This window comes from Hypoxylon trugodes (genome assembly GCF_022578975.1).
Source record: "Hypoxylon trugodes strain CBS 135444 unplaced genomic scaffold F4822scaffold_5, whole genome shotgun sequence".
Classification (NCBI taxonomy): Eukaryota; Fungi; Ascomycota; class Sordariomycetes; order Xylariales; family Hypoxylaceae; genus Hypoxylon; species Hypoxylon trugodes.
The window spans coordinates 233,657-251,372 of NW_026250020.1; the positions used below are offsets into that span (position 1 = coordinate 233,657).

The window sequence follows — 17,716 nt, forward strand, 5'->3', positions numbered from 1 at the left end:
TTCCAACACGTAGCATAAAAAGATCCAGAAACATGAGCCGAATATTATCGGTTATTGAAACATCTTAGGCCTCGGGCAACTACATACATACGTAGGTATCTACAGGAAATTCCAAACCACCTCTATACATCATATTTCTTAAACAGACAGACAAGGAGATTGTCTAACACTCTTCGCCTACGTCTTAGCGATCTGCAAGCTCTGAGTGTGGCAGTAGTGCAAGAGACCCTGCTTGCCCATCTCACCACCAAAACCACTAAGTTTCCAACCGCCAAAGAAACCAGCGTGGTGCGGGCGCTCAAACTGGTTGATCCAGACGGTGCCGGACTCAAGCTGGCGCGCAATACGCTGCGCCCGGTCCGCATCGGGAGTGTACACCGAAGCACCCAACCCGGCATTATCTAGATTCGCTCGCGTAATCACATCGTCTTCGTCCGTCCAGGACATGACAGGGACAATAGGGGCTAGCAACACGTAAGCAAAACGCTTATCTAAGTATGCGGCGCAACAATGACTTACCAAACTGCTCCTCCTGCACAAGCAGCGAGTTCTCAGGGGGTTTCGCAACAATAGTCGGAGGGATCCAGAATCCCTTTTCCCGTGGCTTTACATCACCTCCAGCCACGATTTTATACCCATTCTTCTTACAATCTTCAATAAAGCCCACGGCGCGTTCATAATTCGGCTTATTCGATAATGGACCGAAAGAAATCGAATCCTCGTCATCAATCGCGAATTTCTTAGATTCTTCGATGAGTCGATCAAGGAACTTATCGTATAGTGACTCGTGTACGTATATCCGCTTCGAGGCGACGCAGACTTGGCCCGCGTGGAATAGAGCGCCGGTGGTGACTTGGGGGACTACTTTGTCGAGGTCGACGTCGTCGCAGATGATGCATGCGTTGTTGCCTGCGAGTTCGAGGATCACCTTTTTTAGGGTGCCGGCGCAGTTGCGCAAGATGCGCTGACCGACGGCGATTGTGCCTGTGAAGCTTATGTGGTGGATGCCGGGGTGCAACGTCATTTTCTCGCCGAGGTCGGCGCCGCCATTGAGGGCTTGAAAGACGCCTGGAGGTAGGACTGATTGGGCCAACTCGCAGAATTTGAGGAGCGAGTAGGGGGTGAAGGGCGAGGGTTTAATGATCACGCAGTTACCGGTGGCTAGTGCAGAGACTACTTTCACGGTTGATAGGATCATGGGGAAGTTCCATGGTGAGATGGCGCCGAGTACGCCGATTGGCGTGTGCGTCGCGATAATACGGACTGTGTCGTCTTCGTATTGCAGCTCATCCTCGAGCGATACAGTTCCTAGGGCAGGTTAGCGAATGTGTGGCTAATATACCTAGGTAGGATACTATCTACATACTGTAGTATTCAAAATGCCACGCAGCTCTCTCGACGTCAAATCTCGACATGGCCCTAGACTTGCCAGTTTCCCTCCTTTGAACCTCGGCCAAAACCTCTACATTCTGGAGGATAATGTTGGCTACATCGTGAACAGCCTTTTGACGCTCGGCGGTAGTGCTCTTCTTCCATGTCTTAAAAGCACGGTTTGCGGCTTCAACTGCGTCATCAAGATCCTTGGACGTTGCGATAGGGGCATCCCAAAGAGGCTCTTCGGTACGGGGATCGATGACCTGGTGATGATCTTTGGAGATGCGGGGCTTGCCATCGATTACGTTGTAGAATTGGTAGGCCGAGTCGCCATTCGTGCCGTTTGTCTCAGCAGAAGGCATTTTGACTTATAATATCGCAGTTGTCGTCGTATTATAGTATCCTAGGTAGTCTTTGCCAAGTCCAGCGAAACTACTCAACACCGTATCGGTATACCGAATATCGAATGACAACGCTTCTATACCAGGAAATAGAAACATACACACACAACGGGAATGATGCTGCAGAAAAGGGAAATGTATCTATACTTTAGCCACGTGGATAGATAGAACTGCCATCTATCCGCCTGGCCATTTTTGCCATAAATACTACCGGCCACGGGTAGGGGTTATAATGCGATGAGGGGTTAATCATGGTGAAATTGAATTGCCGGCGGATTAGTCTTGGTACACTCTTCCAGATGAGGACAAGGGGGTACCGGGAAAACTACCACGGGCATTTTTCGAGACGATCTCGATGTTTTAGGTATTCGAGATCTTGAAACTAATATTAGCTATAATTACTTGAATAGGATATTCTGTCTATAAGTAGTGTGTGTCAGATCGCGGAAAGGTATTGAAGTATTAGTTTCAAAACTTCACTTCGCTTCATATTCAACTAGCTCACGAAGAGATCTTCGGTATGAACATTTTCCATCTGTAGGTATTTGCTTTATTAATGATAACTATAGAGTCCGAGTCTCTTCGATGATATTGGATCAGTTAAGATGGAGGAGTTTTCACACGAATCGTTAGCGGCGCTCTAGTATTGTTTCGATAATTCGTCGTGACCTTTCGTTTCCGCCTAGTCAGGTCCAGACCCTCGGTATACTGATCGACTGGGGGTTATGTGGAGGTGGTAGAAAAGGTAGTCATATAGCTATAATATCAATATCATAGAGTGATGAAGAGTGCTAGTGGTCCAAAGGCTTTATAGTAAGCCACGATAACTTTTTATAGAGTCCTAAAGATATCAGCGGGTCGAAGAGGATATTACTTGAAGAAAGTTGAAACTGGAAGAAATGTACAGCAGCTCGGAAATTGGAGAATCTAGGACGGAGTTCGGAGTCATCCGAGGCCCTGAGGATCTCTTCGATAAGGCTAATGGGCGCTAGAAGTGATAGGGTAGGCGGGGAAGCTTACTTAATCTCATAAGTGTACTCCACCAGTGCACAAACTACCCCGCTACCCGACCGTCTTTGGCTTAGACTCGATTCTCTACAAAGTTACAAGTTACATACTTCTCTAATCTCTCATCTCTCATAAGCTGTTCACAGTTACATACCGCCTCAGCGTGCCAACGAACAGAAACGTGGTGTAAAAAGGGTCAGGCTATTTCTGGAACCTGATTCGATATGTACCCCTCCTGATTCGCCCCATACTATGTCATATATACCAAATGGCACCTCAGCTCTTGGGTCTTGGTGTGTTAGTGCCTCACGGAAACGATCGATCGGGACCCGGCGACTGAACATATTGAACATACAAACACGACATTGCCACTTGACTAATATGTGAGAGTACAACTCTGAGTTATTTGGTTTGTGATACACAATTTCAAGTGATTGTGTTATTTGGTATTACTCCTTATTGTTCTGTTTTATTCCACTTCATTTCGAACTCTTAGCACTCATTATCTTTTCCCTACCAAGTTTCGGAGATCCGGCTGTACACCATAATAGTTATAGTCACACAACCTCCGACCAGAAATAAAGCATTTACATGGAGTCTTGAGTTTACTATATCATTTAGTTGGAGCCATCGGAGTAGAAAGAAGAAGTTTGGCATCATGGCTCCCATCGCTATCTCACCCGAAAGAGACCCAGCGCTACAGAGCGGGGAGTCAGCGCTGACCACCGTATTCGATGACACCATCCGCTTCTACCTTAATGGTACTCGCGTCGTGCTCGACGAGATCGATCCCGAGGTTACATTGCTTGAATATCTAAGGGGTATTGGCTTGACCGGGACCAAGCTGTAAGTCGGGATGATCATTGAACTCCCGAATTATGTAGCACTAACAGATGTACTGCATAGTGGCTGCGCGGAAGGCGGATGTGGTGCTTGTACCGTCGTGGTCAGCCAATATAACCCGACCACCAAGAAAATATATCACGCCAGCGTCAATGCCTGTCTAGCACCGCTCGCAAGTGTGGACGGAAAACATGTTATAACAATTGAAGGCATAGGAAATGTGAAACAGCCTCATCCTGCCCAAGAGCGAATCGCCAAGAGTAATGGAAGTCAATGTGGATTTTGTACCCCCGGAATTGTCATGAGTTTATATGCCTTATTGAGAAACAACGAAAGACCCACCGAACATGATATCGAGGAAGCTTTCGACGGGAATCTCTGTCGATGTACTGGATATCGCCCGATCCTGGATGCTGCTAACACTTTTAGTGTGAAAAATGCCTGCGGTAAAAGCACGGCGAGTGGCGGTTCCGGCTGTTGCATGGAAAATGGCGACGGCGCTAAGGGCGCAAATGGAGGATGCTGTAAGAGCAAAAGCCTAGACGATGGGCAACCCATCAAAAGATTCACACCACCGGGCTTCATCGAATACAAACCAGATACCGAGCTCATATTCCCACCGACACTAAGAAAGCATACATTCAAACCTCTTTCCTTCGGAAATAAGAGGAAGAGGTGGTATCGCCCCGTTACACTAGCTCAATTGCTTGAGATAAAGAGCACCTTTCCCAATGCTAAGATTATCGGCGGTAGCACAGAAACACAAATCGAGATCAAATTCAAGGCTTTGCAATACCCGGTCTCAGTCTTCGTTGGCGATATCCCTGAATTGCGACATTACTCTTTCAAAGAGGATCACCTAGAAATTGGTGGAAACGTCGTACTCACAGACCTCGAGAATATTTGCCTGGAAGCTGTCAAGCGGTATGGCGAAGCGAAAGGTCAGGTTTTCCAAGCCATGCACAAGCAACTCAAGTATTTTGCTGGGCGGCAAATTAGAAATGTCGGTACACCCGCCGGAAACCTAGCTACCGCTTCTCCTATTTCCGACCTGAATCCCGTGTTCATGGCGGCGGACTGTGTCTTAGTGGCTAAGTCTCGGAGTAAAGAGATTGAGATTCCTATGGCCGACTTCTTTAAAGGCTATCGCAAAACAGCCTTAGAACCGGACTCCATCCTCGCATCAATTCGTATTCCTCTAACCCGCGAAAAGGGCGACTACTTCAGAGCCTACAAACAGGCAAAACGTAAAGATGACGATATTGCAATCGTCACTGGGGCGTTGCATGTTAGGTTAGATACGAAGGGAATTGTTGAGCATTGTAATTTGGTCTATGGAGGCATGGCACCCTTTACCATTGCGGCGAAGAAGGCCAACGAGTATCTCAATGGCAAACTATTCGCCCATCCTGATACCCTAGAAGGGGCTATGAATGCACTTGAGTCCGATTTCGACCTTGCATTCAGCGTCCCGGGAGGTATGGCCTCATACCGAAGATCACTAGCACTCAGTTTCTTCTATAGGTTCTACCACGATGTATTGTCGGGTATCAATGTGGAAAGTGAACACGGCGATAGTCAAGCCGTCGAAGAGCTAGAGAGGGTGCTGTCGACCGGTTGGAAGGACCTCGAAGCCACTTCCGAGTACACCGATGGCCCTCTTGGAAAGGCAGGTAACCATGTAGCAGCTTTGAAACAAACCACGGGAGAAGCACAATACACCGATGACATCCCCCCGCTGAAGAACGAACTTCATGGGTGCTTGGTGCTGTCTACAAGAGCGCATGCAAAAATCAAGTCAATTGATTATACAGAGGCGTTAGATATTCCCGGGGTTATCGACATAGTTGATCACAATGATCTACACGATCCTGAACACAACAAATGGGGCGCGCCAAATTTCGACGACTTATTCTTCGTCGAAGATGAGGTCTTTACGGCCGGTCAGCCAATCGCTATCGTCTTAGCTACAACTCAAGCAAAGGCTGTGCAAGGTGTCCGAGCTGTGAAGATTGAGTATGAAGATCTTCCTGCCATTTTTACTATGGAAGAAGCAATCGAAAAAGAAAGCTTTCATAAGTTCTTCCGATATATTAAGAAGGGCGATCCGGAAGAAGCGTTCAAGCATTGCGACTACACCTTTACGGGTGTCTCGCGAATGGGTGGCCAAGAACATTTTTACCTTGAGACACATGCATGCGTCGCTATACCTAAGCCCGAAGATGGCGAGATGGAAATCTGGAGTAGTAGTCAAAACCCCACCGAAAGGTACGCATTCCCATTCATATTCTAGTTTCAGAAATTAATACCTTTTTAGTCAAGCATATGCGTCCAAGATCCTAAACGTACAATCTAATAAAGTGACGGCTCGAGTCAAACGTCTAGGTGGCGGTTTCGGCGGGAAAGAAACCAGATGTGTTCATCTCAGCACAATTTGCGCATTAGCTGCACAGAAAACCAAGCGACCGGTGCGATGCATGCTCAACCGCGACGAGGATATGGTGCTGACGGGCCAACGACACCCTTTCCTTGCCAAATGGAAGGTGGGCGTTAATAAGGATGGGAAACTTCAAGCCATTGATATGGATGTCTTCAACAATGCCGGCTGGTCCTTCGATTTGAGCGCCGCTGTGTGCGAACGCTCCCTGAGCCATAGCGACAATTGCTATAAAATTCCCAACTTCCATGTCCGCGGGCGTCTATGTAAGACCAACACGATGTCAAACACCGCCTTTCGCGGCTTCGGCGGACCTCAGGGCTTATTCTTCGCCGAATCTTATATGTCCGAAATTGCCGACCGCCTTAATATACCGGTCGAGAGATTCCGCGAGATCAATTTCTATAGACCTGGCGACGAAACGCATTTCAACCAAGTAATAAAAGATTGGCACGTACCTTTGATGTACAAGCAAGTTCAAGAGGAATCAGATTATGCTAGACGCCGACAGGCTGTTGAAAAGTTCAATGCGGAACACAAGTGGCGCAAGCGAGGACTGGCTTTGGTTCCCACCAAATTTGGTATTTCATTTACCGCGCTTTGGCTCAACCAGGCTGGCGCCTTGGTACACATCTACCACGATGGGTCAGTCCTGGTTGCACACGGAGGCACGGAGATGGGGCAAGGATTGCACACCAAGATGGTTACAATTGCCGCGCAAGCTCTGAAAGTGCCGATAGAAGATGTTCATATTTCAGAAACATCTACTATGACGGTCGCTAATACATCGCCTACCGCCGCCTCGGCGTCATCGGATCTTAACGGCTACGCCATCTTTAATGCTTGCGAGCAAATTAACGCTCGATTGGCACCATATAGGGAGAAGCTCGGACCTAAAGCCACTATGAAGGAACTCGCTCACGCGGCTTATTTTGATCGAGTGAATTTGAGTGCCAACGGGTTCTATAAGACGCCAGAAATTGGCTATACTTGGGGAGAGAATACCGGTAAGATGTTCTTCTATTTTACCCAGGGTGTTGCGGCCGCCGAAGTCGAAATCGATTGCTTGACTGGCACTTGGACATGTTTACGCGCCGATATCAAGATGGACGTGGGTCGGTCCATTAACCCATCTATCGATTACGGTCAGATCGAAGGTGCATTCACACAAGGGCTAGGTTTGTTTACCATGGAAGAAAGTCTATGGTTGCGCAACGGGCCGATGAAGGGGAATTTATTTACCAAAGGACCCGGCGCTTACAAGATCCCTGGCTTCCGTGATATACCGCAGGTCTTCAACGTCAGTCTTCTCAAGGGTGTGGAGTGGGAGGAACTCCGCACAATCCAGCGCAGTAGAGGTGTCGGCGAACCGCCCTTGTTCATGGGAAGTTCGGCGTTCTTCGCCATTCGCGATGCGCTTAAAGCTGCTCGCGCCGATTACGGCGTCAAAGCTACGTTGTATGCAGAAGGAGAGAAGGACGATGGCTTATTAAGGCTAGAAAGCCCAGCAACACCCGAGAGGATCAGACTTTCATGTGTGGATCCGATCATGGAGCGTGCGAGGGTGTTGCCAAAAGAGGGTGAGAAGAGCTTTTTGATCGCGATTTAGGAAAATATAGGCTAGTTTGTGACGGGTGGAAAGGGTCATACGATGGAATGAGTGAATATAGCATTGCTGGATTATAGAATTTGAATCTACTTAAGTATCGGTCACATGGTTCTCATAGGCCTTGTGCATTGAAGTATAACAATTAAGAATATACCTCTCATCCCCTTAGGGGCATCGTCAATCGAAACAGCGGCTATGCAGTTACGCCGAGGCAGTCCAGGTTCGCGATAGTAATCAGTGTATACATTACTAATTTATACCTAGGAAACATCTACTATACCTAGCTAGGTAAATGGAGTAGACTACCATACATATTCTACAAGTCCTACCCACGATGCGAAAGTTGCATCGAAGCAGCATCGAAATGTCGCATTGACATTATCAACAATTTTTGACCTCTATAGTGGCTTAATGTTGCTACGATCGGTGCGATGTCAATTTTACAGTTACAGTCGTTATTTTTATTTTCATTATGAAAGCTGCTTGGTCAGTTTTCCATTTGTAATGGCAACCGGCGATTAAAGACGATGTAGGCGATAATTTTGGGTATATAGGTGCGGGTCGATCGCTAGCTTTTTCGTCGGAGCCATTTACGTCATTGACACTCACCCTCCTTCATTCTCAATCGTAATTCATAGAACCTACGGCAACGCTTAAGATAACTCACCATAGTACAATATGTCGACCCCCACGATAGCAATAACAGGCGCCTCCGGCAAACTAGGCGGCGCCACGCTCTCCGCCCTGCTCTCACTCAACCTCCTCCCACCATCATCCATCGTCGCACTCACATCCTCACAACCCGACTCATCCACCTGGGCCGGCCTCGCCTCCCAACACCCAGAACTCCAAGTACGCCACGCGACCTTCGAAGACCCAACCGGATTCGAAAAAGCGTTACAAGGTGTGGACAGACTTTTCTTAGTCTCAACACCACACATCGCACTCGATTTCGACGAATACCTCACTTCGGAAACCGGAGAAAAGAAATGGAAAGAAATCCCCGATGGTCAAGGCCGTGAAAAACATCATCGCGTAGCGATTGACGCCGCGGTGCGAGTGGGTGTAAAGCACGTGTACTATTCCAGCTTAGCATATGCCTGGGACCCGCAAACCAAGAGTCCTTCAAAAACGAGTAAAGCCGGTGTTATGCGTGCGCATTTACGCACCGAAGCGTACCTAAGCCAATTAAAGCAAGAGGGGAAATTAGAGTATACGACGTTCATTCGCGAGGGTTTGTATAACGAGTCCTGGCCACTGTATCTTGGATACTTTAACCCTGAAAACGATGATAGGACTGTGGTCCCGCTTGCTGGTGATGGGAAAGTGGCTTGGACTTCGATTAAGGATTTGGGTATTGGGAGTGCGCTTGTGCTTGTTGCGCCTAGTAGGGAGTATGATGGGAAGACGTTTTACCTTTCGGCGAATCCGAAGGGTGCGAAGAGTTTGAAGGATATCGCGGCGCTGGTGAGGGAGACTAGGGGAAAGGGGGTTGAGACGAAGATTGTAGGGCGTGATGAGCATGAGAGGTATTATGTCGAGGAGAGGGAGAGGGATAGGCGGGCTGTGCATTGGTGGGTTAGTACGTATGATGCGCTGGAAGCAGGAGAGTGCCTAGTCGATGATCCGGTGCTGGAAAAGTTGCTGGAGAGTGTGGGAGTTAAACCTACGCCGATGGAGGATACAGTTGTGAAGATGGTGAAGGGGGAATAAGTTGGATAGGGTGGTTAAAGTGTCGCAAGAGGGTTTCTATTCAATAAGATGATTGCCGGTCTAACAACCCACACCCTCTATATTATAAACATTAAAGGTACTTGTATACCAATATTATTATACTCTTCTCTTAGGAAATCGCTACAACATCTTTCCCTTTTCCATATAAAACTCGTTTCATTACATCCCCCTTCTCACTCCTTCGTGGGATCATGTCCCCAGTTCTTCAGACTCCTTGCGCTCTTACTTCCCGGATCCTGCTTTGCCTTATCCTCTTGTGCAAGGTGCCTCTTGCAATACGCGACAACTCGGCGCATGTGATCAACGTCGTCTTGATCGTATTTATCGGGGTCTTTATTCGAATTTTTCTTCAGAATATCGATTATTTTACGTCCACTACGGTCAATACGCGTTAGTTAATAATAATTCCTCGTCGAAGGCAGTAGAGGGAGACTAAAAATACCTCTCATGCCCAATCGTCTCTCCCGAACCATCACTCTTGTTCCACCCCGCTGATTCCGATGAGCCCTCTTTAAGCCACGCTTCAAGATCCGAAGCTGACATATTGACGAGTTCATTGAACTCCCTAAAAGCATCATTCATAACTTGTTAGCGCATACCGAGAACCCAATTCATCATGATCCCGATTTTCCAACTTAGCTAGGACGACTCACTCAATAACGGTTTGCGTATCCTTCACCATTTTCGCCGAACTAAATCGAGTTACTTGAAATCTAAATGATGCTCGTACGTTTGGAGGTACTAAATGATAAAAGTGAGGAATGTTATTTCTGTAGGTAATAAATGATGCCCTAAGGGCCTTGCGTATCGAAGACGTCATGACTGCGCTCTTTCAGCCCTCGCAACGCATTGCTTTTTAGACAGTTTAAACATAGACGAGTGAAAATACAGAGGATTGAAACATAAGATGAATTTGAAATTTCATGTGATTGAATTGTGAAGCTGTTAAGGATTTTGTCTCCTGCGATGTATTACATTGAGCCCCTGATTCGGGTATCTATAGTCCGAGATCGAGCCGTATAGATTAGCAGACGGTGTTAGACTTCCTATTATCACTTGCGAGTGGCGAATCATAAGTAAATCTTGTCGGTTTTGAGTGAGTGGCGTACAGTACATGTACTTATCATTACACGGAGGCCGACGGTAACTATTCGGGAAGCCATTCTAGCAACATTACAATTGAAGCTTGCTATACGCGACACTATATGCTCTATATAAGGAGCAATTTTCATATACCTTAGATGGTGGTTCAAGTGATAGAAGATTTACCATGACCACCAAGCTGGAGTTACTTTTGTAGAATTAGGCATCCCACTTGAGATTGATCTGCCTCTTTTGGAGCTCTCGTTCTAAATCGCCGCCATCCTGGTGATAATGTGCTAATGTCAACGCGTGAGCAATCCATTTCTTACTGCTTTCATCTTCATTGGTACCGTATAAGTCTACGCCGTGATTAAATGCCGTAGTTGTGAACCACGCTACCTCTTCTAGAGAGATCGGCTGTTGACTCTGCCAATTAAATCAGTGTCACCATCCAACCCACTCCCCGGACTTCCCCTATAGAGAACACTCACAGCTGCGCATTGTTTCACAAGCCTACATATATCTTCCATGATCTTCAGTGGAAACTCGGGTTCCGAAGCCAGCGTAGCCTTGAGTAGACATCGTAAATACTTCGCAAGCTTTCCATTGTCGAAATACTCAAGAGAAAATATATGGTTTATGATCTTGCGTAGAGTAGAATAGAGCACTAAACCTTTAGTCAACAATTAGGAAACATTCATTTACCTCGAAACGCACCTTGTCCAGGGACGGATTGTGCTCGCAGAATACAGTCCGCCATCGCCTGGAAGGCCGATAGATTCTGACATGTATTAGCTTTCAAAAGGATCTCCGACAAGTCATCCTATGACTTCAGGCAGATGGCACCCTCAAAATCGAAAACTAGAAGTGTCGAAAGCTTCATTTGAAGGTCGGTCTTAGATACTTCATCTAGATTTTCCAATCGCGCTTCTAACGCAGTATCGAAACCTTTGACATGATTACGCATCGTAAGATAGTGCTGGAGTTGCGTTTCTACGCTGTCTTCAGGCCGAGCCAGCGCGATGAATGCAGTCGCTATCAGAAAATGGCAGAACATCGCACGTAACGAGAGATCGTCGGCTGCTTGGCCTGGAATGTCTTGGGGGTATTGAGAAATTATCGAGAGGCAGCATTGGAAGATACGGATGCTTTGAGCCGGGTGCCATTCGTGTATATTCTTAAGGCCCAAGTTATAAGCGTTCTTGGAAAACCAATTTAATTCCTCTATGACGAACAGTTTTTCGCCTTGGCCATTTCGCGGGTCTCTCTGAATCGCTGTTACAGCTAATCAACTTAGTAAAAATCCAAACCGACCAACCTGCGAATGAGTGTATAATGTGAACAACCTACCGCATTCAAAGGCTTCGCAGATATCATCTACTAGCAAATTTTGGCCGGCAGACTCCGAACCTTGGGTATTTATAAGCGATAACTCGAGGCGTATAATGACGCGTAACAGGGCGGGTAGATGGATGACATCCGAAGAACTATATTCAGACCTCGAAATCAAATATCGCAATGCTTCGATTGCACACTCCTTGTCCTCCGCTTCCTGTGCATCCATGCAACAGGCATAAAGGTATTGAGGATCATTAAGTGAGGCCTCGCTGATATTCTTTAAGCAGTCGGAAGCCATTTCTCGGTCTCTGCTCCTTAGAGCTAATTTATACCCGAGATATAGTGTCATCGGCTCTCGTCTAGCTGATTCACTCATAGATCGGAATGTTTCTATAGCATTACCTAGGTCGTTCCTTTGGAGTGCGCAACTAAGCAATTTCCTATTCCGGTCAGAAATAATAACATCGTACGCACTCAGGAAGAGCCTACCTAGCTATTTTCGCGGTATTGGCCGGTCCGGAATGGCACAGAGCTGAATGCATAGCCACCCGACACCATCTCTCGGTTACGGCCAACTCTTGTTGACTGAACGATGCGTCAATTTTCTTCCACATGAGCTGAGAATAATTAGCTCAGCCCTGAAAGAGACGGCAACGAATCAGATCACCAACTATTTGTATGGCCAGAACAACAGCAGCTGACAGTGGTTTCTCTAAATTAGCCGCGACACTATCGAACGTGGCTGTGAGCTCTTGTATCGTTCCATGAGTGTCGCGATGCGTTGTAGCCATCTGAGCGCGAAGCACGACGGTTCGTTCGACCCATTCTTCGTGTTGAGTGGGTAGGACTCTCGATGTTATAAAATCGTCAAGTACCGAGACGGCGAGGCTCGGGCTTTTATCTTCCAGCTTACGTATGTGATGCATAATGAGATTGAAGCTTGATTCGGAAACGTCAAGGCTTCTAATCATTCGTCGGAGGATGTCAGCATACGCACCACTATCGAATACTTCAGCAGGCGAGCTGAGTAGGAGTTCCAATCTAAGTAAAAGAACAACTAGCTTGTCACCGATCTCAGACTCGATGTAGCCGACATGATTTTCGGCCTTTTGGAAGCCATCTTCCGTCTTTACGTCTAGATATGCGCGAACAAGAGCCTGCGAAATTGCTAATCTTAGTTCGACAACTTCCCTGGATAACCGTTCAATCTCTTGGATGTTGATGCATTCGTAAGCTCTCTCCAGCCATTTCGCTGCCAGTGGGAAGTTTCTCTGAGCTGTTAGATCTTTTCCGATCTCGTAAAATGCATCGGCTAAGTTCCCCACCGACTCGGGGTCAATAATATCATTATTGTGGTCTTGTATCTTTTCGTAGAGATGGTCGGCTACATCTAGGCGGTTTTCTTTCCAGGCCTTTCGGCGGCGTCAGCTATTGAATGGAGGGCATAAAGTAATGTGCGACTTACTAGCACTGTACGAAGTGTCAAATATTCTGCCTGTGATTTTTTGAATTCGTTTAACTCTTCGGTCGGTAATTTTGCCTGCATATTCTGTAGCAACCCGTCATATTCCGCGGCTTTTTGCAGAACCGTGCGCGCGAAGTCGAGCTCGCCGTTCACTACGTAAGTGTAAGTCCCGCAAAACTGCACCTTGGGGTGGGACGAGGATGCAATATACCAATGCATGATCTGCCGGCTTTAATTGCCACTTTTTCCAGGCGAAGGAGATCTTTCGGTGTATTGTGGTCACTCCGTTGAGCCAGTGCTAGAATTAGAAAAGAGAATACCCGAACCGAGGTCAATAATTTGTGTCTTGCTGGCGAAACATCGCCGTCACTTTTATGGTTGGCATCAACACACCAATTCCAGAGGTCTTTGCCGACCTCATCAAGCTGTGTATGGCGATGTGAACCTGGATGCTTCACAACGTAGGGCTTAATAGTGTCGATTTGATCCTTCAGCCCATCTGTAAGATCCTTCAGTGCCTGGTCGTCGTTCTTGTTACGTAACCGCTTCTGGAGATCATGACAGAAAGCTTGAGAAGATCAGCATATTCCTAACAGTATGAAGAACACGGACAGACCTATGATTGACTTGATACGTTTGTCGCGGGAAGGATGAGAGGAATTAGCAGATGCGTCCATGACGGAACGCCGGAAAGCCGAGGGCCGCACTATGGGTCAATATAATTTGATATGTCGTAATGTGGCTTTGCACCGTGCGGTCCTTAGAATTACGAATGTCACCTATTAAAGCCCTGTGGGGGTTTTATCACGGAGGATAGTGGCGATGGCTACATTTGGACGCCTTAGCACGTAAGGACCTATGTAAGTAGGTAGTAAGATGAGTGGGTGTAAACGATAATGAGTGCGAAGGCAATCTCGAGAAGGTTCGGATATCTGTTGCCGGGTTGGAGGGAGATTAATGATAAGACGAGAACTCCCAGATTGGTTGTGGGTTGTTGTGGATAGCAAAAAAAGGTGGCTGGAGAGGTGAAAGTGGTGAAGGTGGTGAAGGTGGAGATTCTATTTGCTAGAATTTTGCTTTTTTTTCCCGTTTTGCTTTGTCCTAAAAAAGTATATGCATATCCACTGACGAGAAGGCGCGATATGTTGAAAGATACCTTAGGTAGCGTTGTAGTTTACGTTCCATCTGGGGAAGGCGTAATAAGAAATATCGACAACACCTTCCGAACATAGTGAACATCCTCGCTCCTTCTTTCTCTGCCAGATATCCAAATGTCCCCGTTCCTCCCAAAGATACATGCACCCAAAGTAGGTACATTTCTCTAGGTACCTAGGTATGTAGGCAAACCCAATGCACAATAAGCAACTGTATGCAAATAATCCGCCTATATCTAGGCAGCAATGTACCTAGGTAGGTGGATATGACATGGCCCCTGAGCTCTAATAAGCTTTGATATGCATACATCTATCATGCTCTCATGTACATGAGCCGTAAATCTTCAACACCATACAATATGATTCTACCTCCAATAACGTATATGATATAGTGTAGTGTAAAATTTCACCCACCTTTATGACCAGATAAAGAGAACATTAGAGTAAATTGTTTATGTTAGATGAAACTGAAAATTCCTAAGAATGCGAAGGATCATGCGGAAGGAAATTGCCAACGATGAGGCTGGGTCTGTAAATAGAAAGATAACATGTTAGCATCTCCTCCATGTCTGAATAACAGTTGTTTTCCAAAGTTCATTACTTACATCTTGTGGTCATCTCTGCGAATCATAAACGAAAAGCAACAATTGACAATCGGGTCATTCGACCGGTCATCTGGATTTTTTAGAGCACATGCCGTTAGAAGTGTGTCGTGTGCTGCATCGAACGCGATAGTGCCAAATTCTTCCCAATACCGTACAAGCGACTCTTCCGTCAGTATCTCGTGCAACGAGATTTTTCCCTTAATACAGCATTTCATCAGCTAACAGCCTAATTCGTAATTGAATGTAAAGGGAAGGAACCTACGTCTCGTAGCCTCTCGACTGGAACGTGAATTAGTTCAGCCATTTCTTTGTTGCCCCTGAAGATTTCCCCTGTTCTTCTCCAGCAACAAGCCGGCACAGCCATAGCAGCGAAGACCCGGTCGTATTCCAACAGGGTCCTCTCGAACCACATCTCAACAAAGACGAGTTCCATATCCGTAAGTCCCTGTACCTTCTCTCGGAATTTTGGTCGAAAGCGATCAAGCTGTCGTAAAATTTTCTGCTTCGAGGCGGGAGCAATATGACCATCCATGTATGATGATAGCCTCGCGTACCCTTTGATGTAGTTGAATGGCTTCAACATGCCTGCATCGTATTTGGCCTTCATAACACGTTGCATGCGCGCCTCGGGAGTGTCGTTGCCGGATGGATCTGCTGCTTGGAGGTAAAATTCACGCGTCTTATCCGCCGGGATGACATTGGAGTTCGCCTGCTCTGTGCTTGGCGGAGGCATGGAGCCTGCCTGCATCGTGCCCGTGGCTAGGAGGTTAGTATTGCCGGCGCCCGCGTAGCCAGCCATGTCGGACTGATTAGGCTGCGACTGGTTGTTTTTGAACAGCAGATTCTGATCTTCCGGTAGATTGCCGGCGTCATCGAGCAGACTGGTATTCAGAAAATCATTGAGTAAATTGAACTCGTGAGTGACTTCTGGGGCAAGCATATATTGAGGATGGAAATGGTGCATATCGCTGAATTGATTTTGGGCAGATAGCCAGGTATCAGATAACCCACCGACTACGAGATCAGCTTAGCTTTTTCCCCCAAGCCAAAACGACTTTCATAAGGGTTTTACAAAACCTACATTGGTTCATATTGCCACCAGAGTTACTGGCCTGCATACTAGAGACCGACGGTGACACAAGCTGTAGGGGGTTTGCCTGGCTTAGTGCACCTGCACCATAACCTTGCTTAGTTCTTTGAGCGCCTCCAGGACCGTCGAATGACGGTGGTGCCATGGGGGTAGCGCTCTGGTCTATTGAATTTTGCGATAGTTCGGGCTGAATGTCTGATTCGTCGTGTGCAGCCGGACCTTGGGAGGCTCTGGGCTTCTTGGAATCTGGATCCCGGGGCTCATCATGGCAAAGATGGCCAATATTGCGTTTGATACATCTCGTACACGGTCTCTCCTGTTCAATAGGGGTTGGTCCCGGTCAATCTTGGCTCATGCAGACCGGGGCAATGCAATATTCCCCAAGCCATCGACGCAAGAAGTAGGAACAGATCTTACATACGAGATCGCAAGTCATATGCTAGAACCCCCGGGAAAATCAGTACATGTATTAACCAAGTTAATTTTTTTTTGTGTATTTTTTTTTTTTTTTTTGTGAAGCCCAACAGCACGCACAAACGCGGCGTACGCGCACACATACAGGACGCATAAATACAGAAAAAGACTCGGGATGCATCACCCGTGACATGAACGACCCCCCGGGTCGGTCGCGACTATAGGGGAAAATAATTCCCATCCGTAAAAACAAGGATGAGGGTAGGGGGGTGCCAACATCTCGATTCTACATATGTGCAATGCGCAGTGCAGATACGCAAGACGTGGAACCAATGGATTTAAAGCGTTTGACAAAGTTTTATTTTAAAAAGTGAAGACTTACAGATCGACGGCAGTATACACAAGCTGTAGGAACGCGCGACCATAATTAGCCCATGCGACGGGTAGATACGACGAGGGCGGGATATCGAAGGTGAGTGACTTAGGAGAATTTTTAGAAGAATGGTACAGCATACCATGGTTTACCTTACGCCTCTTCTTGGGGCTCTTATTGGCATTATCGGGGGGTGTGGTGGCTGTTGAAGTCGTAGGGGTGTTGTCCTTAGACCTAGGGTCGCTGTCGGGCCTCTTGTCCTTGGCGTGGCTGCCATTGCTTTCCATGTCTGCGTCCTCTTGCGTCCTACTTCAGGGTACTTTCGGGTCCGCTGAATCTAGCACGCTCCCATTGGATCGTCAGGTTACGCAATGGACATGTAGCTCCTAGACAATCGAGTTAGGTGCCAACGGCTTTGTGCAGGACCAAGAGATGATTTGCTCTAGGGCTTCCCGAGAAGAGGCGGCCGGTCGGCGATGGGACGCTTAGAGGGGGCGTTTGGGAAACGGAAGTTTTCTGGGGTGGGCGTTTCGTGATCGACAAAGAAAGAATAGAAATCTTTACCGGACCGTAGGCTATCGGCGTCCACGTGTGATCTGAGACCCAAATCCGCAACCAGGAACAGGAACTAGATTACCGTACCTTTGTTTCTCCCTCCTCTTATCCAGCCAGACAAGACAAAGTCTCGGTTGCGATCGCGGCAGAAGGATATGTAGTAGTAGTGTGTGTATGTATATATGTAGGATGGGGGTTTGTTTGTGTGTATGTGTTGATAGGTACCGTACGTA

General features: G+C 47.1%; 6 protein-coding genes across 6 annotated transcripts; 2 read left to right on the forward strand and 4 right to left on the reverse strand.

Annotated features, from left to right (window-relative positions):
- Nucleotides 1-21: 21 nt before the first annotated feature.
- On the reverse strand, nt 22-2,151 carry F4822DRAFT_238906 (aldehyde dehydrogenase). Its single transcript, XM_051454268.1, has 3 exons — nt 1,367-2,151; nt 520-1,308; nt 22-464 (listed from the first exon to the last, which is right to left on the reverse strand). The coding sequence occupies exons 1-3, from the start codon at nt 1,734-1,736 to the stop codon at nt 178-180; spliced, it is 1,446 nt and encodes a 481-aa protein (XP_051314003.1). The 5' UTR covers nt 1,737-2,151; the 3' UTR covers nt 22-177.
- A 1,138-nt stretch (nt 2,152-3,289) lies between these two features.
- On the forward strand, nt 3,290-8,011 carry F4822DRAFT_239074 (xanthine dehydrogenase). The gene is made up of 3 exons (XM_051454271.1): nt 3,290-3,629; nt 3,690-5,894; nt 5,944-8,011. The coding sequence occupies exons 1-3, from the start codon at nt 3,442-3,444 to the stop codon at nt 7,670-7,672; spliced, it is 4,122 nt and encodes a 1,373-aa protein (XP_051314004.1). The 5' UTR covers nt 3,290-3,441; the 3' UTR covers nt 7,673-8,011.
- F4822DRAFT_239075 (NAD(P)-binding protein) lies at nt 8,012-9,576 on the forward strand. The gene has a single exon (XM_051454272.1). The coding sequence runs from the start codon at nt 8,351-8,353 to the stop codon at nt 9,383-9,385; it is 1,035 nt and encodes a 344-aa protein (XP_051314005.1). The 5' UTR covers nt 8,012-8,350; the 3' UTR covers nt 9,386-9,576.
- A 3-nt stretch (nt 9,577-9,579) lies between these two features.
- On the reverse strand, nt 9,580-10,088 carry F4822DRAFT_428854 (uncharacterized protein; the record flags this gene model as incomplete). The annotated part of the gene is made up of 3 exons (XM_051460981.1): nt 9,580-9,781; nt 9,849-9,971; nt 10,060-10,088. The coding sequence occupies 3 exons, from the start codon at nt 10,086-10,088 to the stop codon at nt 9,580-9,582; spliced, it is 354 nt and encodes a 117-aa protein (XP_051314006.1).
- A 620-nt stretch (nt 10,089-10,708) lies between these two features.
- F4822DRAFT_428855 (SPO22-domain-containing protein) lies at nt 10,709-13,969 on the reverse strand (the record flags this gene model as incomplete). Its single annotated transcript, XM_051460982.1, has 10 exons — nt 10,709-10,915; nt 10,981-11,156; nt 11,207-11,270; nt 11,352-11,773; nt 11,840-12,267; nt 12,317-12,444; nt 12,499-13,239; nt 13,293-13,444; nt 13,504-13,860; nt 13,909-13,969. The coding sequence occupies 10 exons, from the start codon at nt 13,967-13,969 to the stop codon at nt 10,709-10,711; spliced, it is 2,736 nt and encodes a 911-aa protein (XP_051314007.1).
- Nucleotides 13,970-14,766: 797 nt separating this feature from the next.
- Nucleotides 14,767-16,688, reverse strand: F4822DRAFT_239024 (uncharacterized protein). Its single transcript, XM_051454270.1, has 4 exons — nt 16,133-16,688; nt 15,314-16,065; nt 15,052-15,248; nt 14,767-14,975 (listed from the first exon to the last, which is right to left on the reverse strand). Exons 1-4 carry the CDS (start codon nt 16,284-16,286, stop codon nt 14,924-14,926), a joined length of 1,155 nt encoding a protein of 384 aa, XP_051314008.1. The 5' UTR covers nt 16,287-16,688; the 3' UTR covers nt 14,767-14,923.
- Between the last annotated feature and the right edge of the window lie 1,028 nt (nt 16,689-17,716).